Genomic DNA, 13,951 nt, shown 5'->3' on the forward strand with positions numbered 1-13,951 from the left:
TTCCAACAAAGCACCAAAAGTAAAGGGTTTAATGTAGGAGCTCCTTCCTATTTTACAGAAACCGAAAATATCCTGCCTTTAGTGTATCTCCCTACAAAAGTTAAGCATCTACGTGTAGACCACCTCACATAATATTATTTTTCCAGTGAAAATCTCATATTGCTTTTCCATCATCTGTGTCCCTCTGCGTAAACACTGAATGGTTATACTGCAATGCGAGCCAAGAATCCCGACGGCATAAGATCAGTGATTCCCAATGTTTTGTAGGGATAATCATTTTTTACATTCTTTGAGATATTAAAAAATCTTGAAGTGTTATTCAAAGAGTGCAGAGACCAGGGTTGTGTTACACTGCAAGCTGAAATGAAATGTAATTGACGACAGGAGTTGGAAATTGCTGATGTCAAATCTTCAAGAGTTTCCTTCTTTTTTTTCTAACTCTGCATCCTCTTTGCATTTTTCCTCAGCAATTGTAGTACTTTTTATCACCCTGAGACGCAGCAAAAAAGAACCCCTGATCATTTCCGAGGAGGACGTGCGGGAGAATGTGGTCACCTATGATGACGAGGGGGGCGGGGAGGAGGACACCGAGGCCTTTGACATCACAGCCTTGAGGAATCCGTCCGCTGCTGAGGAGCTCAAGTACCGGAGAGATATCATACCCGAAGTGAACCTCACCCCCAGACACCAGACATTGTCCACCCTGGAAAGTATAGATGTTCAGGAATTTATTAAGCAGAGACTGGCAGAAGCCGACCTAGATCCCAGAGTTCCCCCTTATGACTCTCTTCAGACTTATGCCTACGAGGGCCAGAGATCGGAAGCTGGGTCGATCAGCTCCCTGGATTCAGCAACAACACAATCAGACCAGGATTATCACTACCTTGGAGACTGGGGACCTGAGTTTAAAAAGTTAGCTGAACTCTATGGAGAAATAGAATCTGAAAGAACAACTTAGGGGGCCCATTCTTGGAACACTCTAGAATTTGCTTCCTGAGCAAGTGGAGATATAACCTCAGCAATGACAAGGAAGAAGCCTGGAAACAGTACTTGGAACTGAGCAAGCTGTGCACAGCTACTGTAGAAACAAGTGCCCTTTTCATGATCGAAACTGGGTTATTTAATCGGAAGAAAGTCAAATTAAAAAAAAATACAGAGAAAAAGCTATTGTTCCTTGTGTATATTTTCAATTGCTCAATAAAGTCTGTGGTACTGTTTAATTAAGAATACCTGAATTAAGCCAAACAATGATATTTGTTTCAATATTTTGTGGTTTCTTTTAAAAAGCAAAACTAAACAGAAAGATTCAAAATCACTTACGACTCTGATTTCTAGGGGTGGTACACTGCAAAATGAAACTTGTGAAGGTAATCACAATCTCTTTTTTCCACTTTTCCGGGTGGACTCTCAACACCCACACTCTGTTGTGGTGACAGATCTCATTAGCTTTGTCTTGTATTTAAATTACATGAGGTGTACCCGGGATACCAGACCACTCCATCATGGACTTGTATGTAAGTTTCATTTGCCCTCCCCACTTCTTTTCTCCATACAAAATTGATGGAGCATGGGGATTTGCTGCTTGAACTATAATGTATGCAACTTCTGTGCACCAGTTGTGTGCTGCTCTGAAGCACGGGCACTACTGTCTCTGTCCTGCCTGCCCCCTTTATTTTAATAGGAGAACCCCCTTTTTTTAAATGGATACAATGAATAGTTTAAGACATACTCAGATAATCCAATATGTCAGGGAAAGATTTAACTTCAAGAACAGCTGTAAACTTTATCCTGTGCAAAATGTTAGAGAATTCTATTCTTTTATCCTTTTATTTTAGTACATTTAAATCAGCTGTTTGGATCATTTCTAAACCTAAAATTAGCTGTCAAATATTATGTTATTCGTTTTTGCTTCAGTCTGATTGGCTTGTTTATAACATGGGCAGTCATAAAAAATATGTACCTCACAAGATAGCAATGTAGTCTTAAAATTCATACACTTACGATTGACTTACCTTTGTTCCTTACACAAGTTCGTACATTCCCCACTTCACTGAATAACTAGCCCCTTGTATATTTGAGATAGACAGGAAAATGTGTAGGACTAGGAGCAAAAAGTAGGAGATTCACACTTATCCTTCGACATTTCCACCAAAGTCTCTGAGCTTCAAGATCCCTACCTACAAAATAAAGATGGCAAGAACTGCCCTGCCTACCTCACAGGGCTGTGTGAGGACCAATAAACATGTGTAAAAATGCTTTGCCCTCTGCAACGTGTTCTGTTACATTAATGCTTGCAGATACTATCTAGTTTTTAATTCCGTTAGCTTATAAATATATAGTTACATGCATTTGGAGTAAAATACTACGTTGTCATGGGAGAATATCATAAAACCTTCAACAGTGAAGTAACTGCTAACTAAACGTATAATACATAAGTTTAATTATTTTGATATGTTCCCAGATGATAAGCTAATTTTCATGGAATTTCTTTGCTTTTTCCCCCTAAGTTGTTTAGATAATATTTTGCTGTGGTTGCACTTGGTCTTATAAGAATTCATAGTGTAATGGTCCTATTCTCCAAAAATGACCACCTTTATGTATTTCAGATAAATTGGAATCCTGAAACCCACAAATTAAGAATTATTTCAAAGAGGAGTTTGTTTTCTTTACTCTTTAAATTTATCATAATCTAGTGTCTTCAAAAGTGATATTACATTTTCTGTCTGATTCAACTTATTCGCAAAATTTTGAATTTTGCCTCTGTTTGAAACTGCCCTTTGCTATCATTTTACAGTTTTGAGGTATGAGAAGTAAGTAAATTTAATTTGAATAATTCTCAATTTGTGTTTTAAGCCTGAGGAATAAAATGTAATTTAAGTTTTTTACAACATTTTAGCTTTCCAGATGCTGCTTTATCATTTTTTATATCTCAATGGCGTGCATTCCAGTATGAAGCTACATCAAAAGAGACACTCAGGGGCTGTGGGGAATAACCTCTGGAAACACATACTCTATTATGCTAATGCTGGACTACAGTCATCCTGAAAGAAGGGTAAACCTTTCCAGAAGTACCGTAGATCCTGGTGTTTCGACTTTCCTGTGCACAGAGGACTAGGAAAGCCAGATTTTCAAAGTCTGTTAGGCTTTTGGATTTAGATTTTTGATAAACTATCCATGGCTTTGTTTTGTTTTTGTATTTTTTTAATATTCATCTATAACTTTGCAGATGAATGTTTAAAAGATGAAAATGTATGTATACATTTAACCATTTACGTAAAAGCCAAGGACCTCTGCATGGTTTTGAGTAGTAAAATATTTCCCTGATTTTGCAGAAAAAGCACCCTAGACCCATCTAATTTTTATTATGCATTATAATTATAATAAATTGCTCCTAAGCCCCTAGTATTAAATCTAATATGAAGGCAAAATGGAGCTTCTGTAGTCTTGAAATATTATGTTTCCATGTTAATGTATTTTAGAATTTTGTTAATAAAAGCATTCCAAGTATTATTTTTATTTGAACTCTGAAACAAGGCAATTATATCAGTATTATAAGTATGGATTGGGTCTCATTTTTATTTTCTTTGCTACTTTGAGTCGAGAAAAAAATAAGGATATATAAATACTCTGCAAATGGACTGAGGTCATTTAACACCCAATGCCTTGTTTTACAATCTGCAGTTTGTGAATGTCAGAAGAAAATTCGCAGTGTTTAGTGGGCAAAGAATTTGCTCCTTGACTCTGAACATTCACTAGCCACAGTTAATCAGCTGTGGAATCATATGTGCTTCCATATAGAATCAGCTATGGAATCACTAATGTGACTTGGTGCATTTTATAAGCCTTAGTCGATATTTATAGATCTAAATAAAATATGACTTTGAATCAATTTCCTTTGTTCTAATAAGATAAATTTCTACAGACAGACCCTCTACAAAACGGTGGCTGCTAAATTAGAAGAAATATACATAGTTACAAGTTTTTTAATCCAAAGTGTTTCTTATGAGAATTTATAAATTCCAAATATTCTTTGTGCAAACACTAAGTTAATAGGTCTTGCAGAAATCACTAAAGATCTCTCATCAGAAATTGTTTCTATGACAAATCTGTACAAACATAGATTTGAAGAGGAGACTGAAGAGGAAATTATCACTGAAATAAGTCTCTATACAGAGTTAAGTTGTGACTTTCCTATATCCTGGTTCAAAAAAGAAAATATTCTAAGAGACATTACATCCACATAACCGTATACACACATATACGCATGCACATATATCTTCTTGAAGAATATTTGGAATGTAAAAGAATATTCAAAACAGTGACTTGGATAGTGATATGATTTAAATAAGTAATACATACAAAATTTTAGTACCCAACATATGGAAGATTTAGCTAGAAGTTAATGAACAGTTTTTGGCCTTTATTTTGTATCCAACCTTGGACTAACCTTCAGTGCTATCACTGACTGGAGTTGATTCACTGGTGTAGTTACACAGGGTGGACAAAATTATCAAATAGTTATAAATCTAAAATTTTAGAAATAATGATTCAATGGACACAATGTGGCTATTAAATACTAAGAAATGCTTTGATGTCGATGTTTAGTGTACTAAAACGTAGTCAGAAATCTGGGTAGAAGGAGAGAAGTGTATTGAATCCACCATTTTCAACAATATAAAGATAGCTTAAATATACAATTAGTCATTGTTTTATTTGTTCTTACACACCTGCACCCAAAGGTTTGATTTGTTGCTTCCTGTTTGGTTTAGTTGAATGTATAGGGTAAACAAACAGAAATTCAGGTAGACATTCATTTCAGCAGCCATCAAGAAGCACAAGTTAACTGAGCATGGTAATGGGTACACTGGAACGTGCATAGATCCAACACTTTGGGGGTAAGTCTTCATCTGCTTATTAGTATGGACAGCTATTCAACAAATCCAGAACTCTAAAGCTGATTATTCTGGAAAGAGAGAAGAGTGCCCTGTTTCCAACTCAAATTGTGCTTAGCTTCAAGGTATGGTAGCATTCAATTAACTTACTTGGCTTTCAATTTCAAGAATAGAACAAATCTCAGAACAGTTCTTGAGAGATATGTACTCAAATTCAAATTCTCTCTCTCTCTCTTTTTTTGTCCTTTAGGATTAAAGGCAAATTAAATATTATCTGAAGGAAACAAAACCATTTCAACTTTTATTTTCTACCTCATCTACAGAAGGTAAATCTTTTTGCAATATAATAGTACAAATCTCATGAACTCTACCGCCAAAAGTAGCTGACAACCATTTGAAGATAATACTAGCTCACAACTCACTCCCGTTTTTAAAGATTCCAAATAGATTTTTTAAATGAAAATATTAATAGTAACACTTTTTAACATGTCAAAAGATGTGTTTTAACTTTGACTTATACCAATGAAAGATGTAGTGAGGTGTTTTGTTTTTAATAAGGGAAGAGATCAGAGAACAACAAAACACATCTTTCTTTGAAGCATTGATGCAAAAAAAATGGTCTTAGGCTAGTGAGGAATGATTACGTTTATTCATTTTGCTGAATCTATGGAAATGAAGGATCTTTGTCCTTCAACACTACAAAGACATCACACCTATTTCAGTAATGATTCTTTTTTAAAGTCTTAAGTGAAAGCGAGTGGAGAAAATAGGCATTCAAGGTCTTGTGAAATTATATCCTATGGGGAAGGCACATGCCATCTATAGATTAAACTGGGTTCATCTGATGGTTTAGTCTTATTGTCCGGTGATATCAGCTTGGGAAGTAAGAAAATGGGCTATAATAGTTAGTGTCACTCTAATAATTTCATCAAGGCATCTTTTCTTATGTCAAAATGCATCAAATTTTTACTCTAAATCATCTACTGCTATTTTCAAAGTGCCTTTTCAAATGCCTTAGTTTCAAACAGAAATTCATACAATCTAACATTTGTTAATAGAGTAAGATTTTCTAAACACACACTATATGTAAGATACTATTGAAGGCACCGAAAGGGATGTAAAGAAAAATGTCTTAGTGATAGGTGTTATCATCAATGAAACTAGACTCTCACTTGAGAGTTAGACCTGTAAAAAGCTACAGACAACGTAATATGTAGCAAAAAGTGGCAAGTGTTCTAATATAGGCTTAGATACAATGCTAGGAAAGGTGGCAGGATCACATCAAAACTGTGTCAGTGATGTGGAACACTGATGTACTACTCTATAGGACGGGGGGAATGATACAAGTGCAGAGGGAGGCAGAAGCAGAGGAAGAAGTTTAAACAAAAGGACAAAAGGAAATTTCTCTATGTGGAATAGAGGATTCATGCAGGGAAATAATGATAATGTGCGATGTTAAGAGAAGTTAGAGTTATATCTGAGGTGACTGAATGGAACTTATTCTTTAACCACTGTCATTGAGTTTGTTTCCCCCCCAAACAGGAAAGTGACCATGATCAGACTTCTCTTTTAGGAAACTGAGTCTTTCATTAATGTCTATCCTTCTGTAAAGATATATTAATGAAAGATTATAGAGTTATGTGTACCTACAGAAAAAAATATTAGACTACTTTAATTACTTCCAAGAGATAATTATCTATTTCAGGAATATATCCTGAGAAGGTAAAAAAAAAAAAAAGAGCCATAGTTAATTTACATTTCAGGGTTTGAATGTTGCAGCCACTTAATCTTATCAAGTTATTCATCCTAGTAAAAATAAATTAAAATGAGGGCAAGAGAGATACTTTCGAGAAGAATACTTATTCATATAAATTTATTCTTAACTGGATAAATGTGTCTATCTTCTATAGGTACTGTTATAGGTATAAAAATATTTTTGAAGTAAAAAGAAGTAATATCCAAATACCAAAGACCAAACTGATGCCTTAATAAAACTATACCAGTTATTTTTAAATAAATTGTTTTTAATAATTAACACAAAAGATGTCACATACTCTAATGTTTCATGATATAAAAATTCCATTTGGATTTATTTTCAAAAAGTGACTATCATACAACATGAAGATTCAATGATTTGTTATTATCACAGGTAGACAGCCTGGAATCTCTTCTTTTATATCTTCTGTTTCTCACCTTTTCTTCTTTCACATTCACTTGCCTTTTTTTTTACAACCCTTGAAAGGCTATGTTTGAGTAATTGCTATATTTAATGTATTTTTCAGAACAAATTCAAGAAAATGTTTTTCAGAAACAGAAAGTCGTTATCATGTTATTTTCAGGGTTCTGATTTTCAAAGCATTTTCTCCTCCTCTGTTGCTAATCATGCTCTTCCTCACCATAAAATAATAAAAGAAAATTGCATTTAGAAAAGTACTCTGTGACAGTCACTTTCCTGTGAGCTGGAGGTTTCAATCCATGATGGGGTTTGGTTTTGTAGTTCTCAAAACACTGTGTATTTCCAATCTCCCAGAAGGCATCCTTCTTCATTCTTCCAAAGATAGCTGGGGTGAAAGGTTATTTTTGTTCATGTAAAATTTATTTCTAATATTTTAAATGGCTTCGATGACCTATTTTATGAGCCATTGAAATTAAAATAGTGCTTTACTCTTTCCAAAGCATCTTCAATATTATGTTTTAAAAGTTTAAAGTATAATTATAATTTTCAAAAGAATAAGTATAATTTTATGGATATCCTTCCCTTCACTAAAAGAAAACTTTGAAAATTGGTTTTTCAGAAAAACTAACACTGAATAAATCTCCAAAATTTCATCACCTAAGTGAAGTTTTCTCTTTTCAATAGCACGTAAGTTTCACAATGGTCATACAATGATAATAAATGGCAATTAGCATATCAATAAAATACCACATTACACATTCTTTTAATACTATCTAATAGTTTGATTGGTTTGTCAATTGTCATGCTGTGGCAGCTGCAAGTTGCTATGACACTGAAAGCTTTGCCACCAGTATTTTAAATACCAGCAGTGTCATCCATGGGGGACAGGTGTCAGTGGAGCTTCCAGACCAAGACAGACTAGGAAGAAGGACCTGGCCACCCACTTCCAAAACATTTGGCCATGAAAACCCTATGAATAGCAGTTGAGCATTGTCTAAAAGAGTACCAGAAGGTGAGACAATGGCACAAAAAGACCAGGCAGGGCTTCACTCTCCTGGACACACGGTCACTGGGAGTCAGAATCCATTGGACAACACTAACTAGAGTTTAGGCTGAGATACAATGCTCAAGCTTCTTTTCGTTTGTGTTTCACTAAATTCTCATCAGATTATGAATTCTAAGGCATAGAAAGATATACACTCTTTCCTTTGCCTCCCATCAACATTTGTCATTTTCTTTCATTTTCGTAGTCTTAAATTAGCTGTCCCTCCCATCCTTAGCTGTCTCAGTTTCAGTTAGATGGAATGAGTGATACAGGAAAGTGAAATGCTTTATTGCAGCAAATAGTCTTGGAAAAACCATGTCAAGACTCAGCTTTCTTGATTCCTAATCAATGTCTTGAATTCAAATATTAAATTGGAAAATATTACCTGAAAATATCTATACTTAGATTAACCAGGGAGAAAAAACCTTAGGTTAAGGAGTCTAAGATTTAGAACATGTCAGAAATCTGTGACTATGACTACTTGTATAAGTTTAAATGTAAATTTAAACATTGTTTTAATTCTCCTTTAGTTTAAAATAGAAATAACAATATCTTTATATTTACCTCACAAAGTTGTTATGAATACCAGATGTGGTTCTGTGTGTGAAACATAGAAATGAGTAAAATTCTTGGCAAATTGAGTACTCTTATTATTATGGTTTCTTTTTTGCTCCCGCAAGCTTTCCCTCAGGAAATTGTGACTTGGATTGTATATTACAGTTATGAAGGCTTTGCAAAGTTTCAACATAGTCTTAGCATGGAGATGTATTCTGCATCAAGCAGGGAAAGAAAATAATCATTCTAGTTTGAGCACATTCGATCCTTCTTTTCATCATGCAGAAGACAAAAGAGATTATAATTGCTATATTTCACTATGTGTATTGGATTTCCTTTAATACCCTTAGTACACAAAAATCTAAATATCAGATTAGACTAATAAATTAGAATTGTGTTATAAATTAGACTTACTCTTAACTTCCCCTTTGTTTCAGCATCTTTTTTAGTACAAATCAGTTTCTCTTGTTGATACGATTATTTTAAAAACATGAAATTTAATTCTTATGATTTTTTTGAAAAATATAATTGAACCATTTAGAGCAAGAATATTTGGAGGTTTATGAAAACTTAAACTTCAAGAGAAACAAAGCTCACTAGCATAGCCATGAAGCATATTATTTTCTTTTTTTGTGTCTGAGAGAGAATGGCCCTGAGCTAACATCTGTTGCCAATCTTCCTCTCTTTGCTCGAGGAAGATTGTCGTTGAGCTAACATCTGCGCCAGTCTTCCTCTGTTTTATGTGGGATGCAGCCACAGCATGGCTTGATGAGCGGTGCTAGGATCTGAACCTGTGAACCCTGGGCCACCAAAGACGAGTGTGCAAACTTAACCACCACGCCACCGAGTTGGCCCCAGCCATGAAGTATATTTTGCTTGATTAAGGAAACATAATTCTATAACGTCTGAGAGCTCTTTGAGGGAATTATAGGGACCTTATCATGTCTTAATAACACCATGTTATTATACAATAATTAATAAATACTCAAATATAATAAACACTTAAATATCATCCAGTGCTCGGAAATTCTTAAATAGGGTAGATACGAAGCAGGGTCTAGAAGAAAACCATCTCCTTCAAATTCGACTTTTCCCTTTATTCTACACACAACCCAGAGGCACTAGGTTGTGAATTTTCATTCATACATTATTAATTTTGATAGAGTTATATCTCCAAATAGAGAATAGAGTCTATTCTCCAACTTCAATCAAAGAAGAATGTTCCTATTTGAGGAGATACTGAATAAAATAAACATGATTTATTTAGAGGTTAATCCTTCACCTGCCAGACCATAAAAGTTCATATTCCACAGATAGGAAAAGAAATATTTGCTTTCATGAAACATAACTTCCTTTTGAGAAAGTTAACATTGTTGTATTTTATTAGCACAGAGCAACTTAAGAATATTAAGGCAGGTTTTATTGGAAACAAGAGTACATTTTGAGGGAATTTCTGCTTTCCTTTATGTCCCAATCATAGACCAGCCCCTCTCTGTTAAATGGCAGCTTCATCTTTTGTTCATAAAAAGGGAGGAATCACTAATTAAGTAAAATAACAGAATTCCACACTTTTTGCTTTCTCTCTCCCAAATCTTATTTTGCTTCAACAAACGAATTTGACATCTAGGACTCTTCAGAAATCCCTCTGAAGTCTTCTTCAGTAGCTACTTATTTTTCTGTCAGTTAGTTAAAGGACTATTCTCTCAAATTTTCATTCAGCCTTTACACCAGGAAGACCATTGAAGAAGTTCAAAAAGAGAATTTAAAAAGCGAAGTAGAAAAAAATCAGAGTGCTGGTGAAATTGCACATTTTCCCAAGAGTGTTACTCCCAGAACATTTCATCACTGCTTTTAGTTAGTGGTTTCTTAAAGCCTAGCCAGGTTACACTCAATTTTTGGAAGAAAAAATTAAGTAGTAGGGGAACTGAACTTTTTATTTCCCAAAATGAAGGTTATGACAATATTACTTACTATAGAACAGAACTTGACCATAGGGAAGGAAAAGTAAATAAGGAATTGTGTTATAAAATGCTAGTGACCATGCCTAGGAGATTAAAGCCAGGGGTAGATGGAGGTCAGAATATTTGGAGTTGGAGATTTTCTCACATGGCAAAGGGGGAACTGAGAATCTTTAGGGGGCATTATAGAGCATAAAGGCAAGGATTTCATTGTACTCAGTCATACTTTTAAATAAAAACACTTGCCTATCATGAAGCACTGGGGCTGGCAAAGGTCAGTTTGGCAAATCAAATGAAAAAAGGGGGACAAAAAAACACCTCTTTGAGGAATGAAAATGCCCCATATTATCCATATTATTACAACAAAAGACTTTAGCGAAGCAGGACAGATAAGTAATAGCAGTCACTTTCTGTATGACCTTTAGAAAGCAAATTCTTGGTAATAGGAAAAAGTACTCAACAAGGATCCCTCCTTAGGAAAGCCTGCAGTGGCTGAATTTTCAGCTAGAAACTGGAAGGAAAAATAAAGTTACCCGGGGCTGGCCCAGTGGTGCAGCGGTTAAGTTCTCACGTTCCACTTCAGCAGCCCCAGGTTTGTCAGTTCAGATCCCAGGTACAGACCTATGCACCACTTGTCAAGCCTCAGCAAAAAGTGGAGGATTGGCTGCAGATGTTAGCTCATGGCTAATCTTCCTCAAAAAAGAAATAAAATAAAATTAATTGAAAAAATAAAACAAAATAAAGCTACCCTGATATAATATTGAGGGAGAAATTTTAGGAATCGAAATCAACTCATTAAAGGAGGAATTAACCCTCAATCTGGGAACATAAAATTTACAGTTGTTCTCAGGTCCAGGTCACAACACGCAGTAGACAAGATCTTACAAGAAGCACAGAAATAATAACAACATTTACCAGTTCCTTGTGAATCTTCTATGTATCCCATGTGAAGTTACCTTGAAAGACTTCTTCCTACATCCCACAGAACATTAAGCTTTTCCAGGAAAAATGATTGGAAAAGTTTCAACCCTGAGCCATGAATACTTTGAGATATTTCAAAATATTTTGAACTAGAAAAACAGCAGTAGAGAAGTCTTATCACAATTAATAATGGGTGAATAACAATTAACAATCAGGTGTCCCTGGGTGATGAGTAGGATGAAAAGGAAAACAGAATTTGGAGGAGACGCCAGGTTTTCTTTGATATTCTGCATTGTATCTATTCAGTTTAAGAATTTCCAAGCATTGGGTGATCTTTGAGTATTTATTATATTTGGGTGTTTATTATTTATTGCGTAATAACTTGGTGCTTTGATACTTGATAGAGTCCCTGTAATTCCCCGAAAGAGCTCTCAGATTGCAATAGGGCTCCCTGAGGTTACCAAACACATATATTCTCATGCTATGAAAGAGCCCAATGCACCAAATCATGAGTGCTCTACTGCTGAACTTATCATCAATGTAGTCATTGATTCCCTAACCATTAAAGAACCAGGAAGAGACTGTGTTCAAGGGATAAAAAACAGTCATTGATGAGAGTCGGATTTACTAGTTCATGACAATTTTTAGTCATGAAATATATGCATATTTTATAAATATTTATACATGTATAAATAAAGAATTAATATATTTAAATCTCCTATGAGCATATGCCCAATAACATTATTTTCTACTCTCCCAATGGTAGCCACTATCTTGTCTTTTGCTTTTCCTTAAAATTTCAGCAATATTTATCTTTGTGCCTTAATTCGATTGAATAATAATTTCTTCCGTGATTTTTTTCTCCCTAATATATTTTTTTGAAAGCTCACATTTTAGCATTGGCACATTTATCATTTAGCATTTAGCATTGTCAGTAATCCTGGTAGGAGGAGGGTCTTTGGAGCAAAAATCATACCAAAGAATTGTCCCTGGTTGAAACAATTGTTTCTGATGTTCACACTCTGGTATTTGTGAGTTGCTACTCAAGGAGAGTTCTCAGGAATCTCCTAGAAAGTCAGGTTAATGTCAACCAAGGGAATTCTGCATAAAAGGCACTCATAGTGTCTTGGAGTGGGAGCATTCACCAGGAGAGAAAATCTAGCTAGGTTGAGTACTCCACCTCTAGCCTGTTAATTGACAGTTTTTAAATGTTAATAAAACTTTGCATTCCTAAAAGAGATCCAAAGTATATATTATATATTACTCTTTTATAAAAGTTGAGGGACTCAATTTGCTGGTATTTTGACTTCGTTTTCTGTATCTATATTTGTGAATGCCATTTACCTACTGTTTTAATTTTTCGTATTGCCTTTTCTAACTCTGATGTCAAGGTTATTCCAGCATCAGAATAAAAATTAGAGCCCTTTACCATAGTTTTATTATTTGGAATAAGAGTTGAGAAATCCATTCTTTGAAAACCTGATGGAACTCATCTGTAAAATTATCTGGGCCTACATCGAGGGAGAGGAAAGTGAAGAAGAGTGAGATTTTTAATTCTTGATTCAAATGTTTAATGCTTATAGGAATATTCAGATTTTCTAATCCTTCTTGAGTGAGTTTTGGTAAAACTACACTTTTCTGGACATTTATTGTTTTAAAATGTTTAGCAAGAAGATATTCACATTGTCTTACAAACTTTTTAGTATCTACTGCATCTGCATTATTTCCTTTTTATCCTAAAATGTTTTTTTGCCTCTCCCCTTTTCTTTTTAACAAACTTGAAAGAATTTTGCCAATTTTATCATTTTTAATGAATAATATTCAATGTTCATATTTCTTCCCCTAGTATACTTTTTAATTTCCTAATTTCTGCTCTCAGCTTCATGCTCTTTAAAATTCCTTCTGCTTTATTTGGCTTTTTAAATTGATCTTTATCAACCATTTTAAGTTTGAAACTTAACTCATTTGAATTAAGATTTCCTTACTTTCAAATGTTAGCCTTCCAAGATACAAATCTTTCCCCCACCCTCTTATAATGGTTTATCTGTATTTATTAGGGCAATACTATGCTATAACATACAAGAGTCCAAATGTCGGTGGTTTATCAGAATAGAAGTTTATTTCTTGCTCTGGTAAAGTCTAGGTAAGTGTCCCTGACATGTAGTTGCATGTCTCCCAAGCAGTGACCCGTGAATCCAGTCACCTTCCATTTTGTTTCTCTGATATCCTTTAGGTCATGGAGTCATCTTCTGGACCCTCTGAATCCAGTTCCCTTCATGGAAAAGACAGACCGATCCACTCACTTTCTATTTGGTGAGAGCTGGTACCATGGCTCACCTAGTTGAAAGAAAAGGTATGAAACATTACTGGCTACGCAGCTTGTTAGAGTTCAATGCCCAAGGTA

At 34.7% G+C, this 13,951-nt stretch overlaps 1 protein-coding gene across 1 annotated transcript in view; it reads left to right on the forward strand.

Annotated features, from left to right (window-relative positions):
• Positions 1–958, forward strand: part of CDH18 (cadherin 18) — a 304,050-nt gene extending 303,092 nt beyond the window's left edge. The window contains exon 11 of the mRNA XM_046672142.1: positions 468–958. Within this exon, the coding sequence (XP_046528098.1) occupies positions 468–958 (491 nt within the window). The remainder of the gene's footprint in view (positions 1–467) is intronic.
• The last annotated feature ends 12,993 nt before the right edge of the window (positions 959–13,951 follow it).

Source organism: Equus quagga, chromosome 9 (genome assembly GCF_021613505.1).
Source record: "Equus quagga isolate Etosha38 chromosome 9, UCLA_HA_Equagga_1.0, whole genome shotgun sequence".
In the NCBI taxonomy this organism is placed as follows: domain Eukaryota; kingdom Metazoa; phylum Chordata; class Mammalia; order Perissodactyla; family Equidae; genus Equus; species Equus quagga.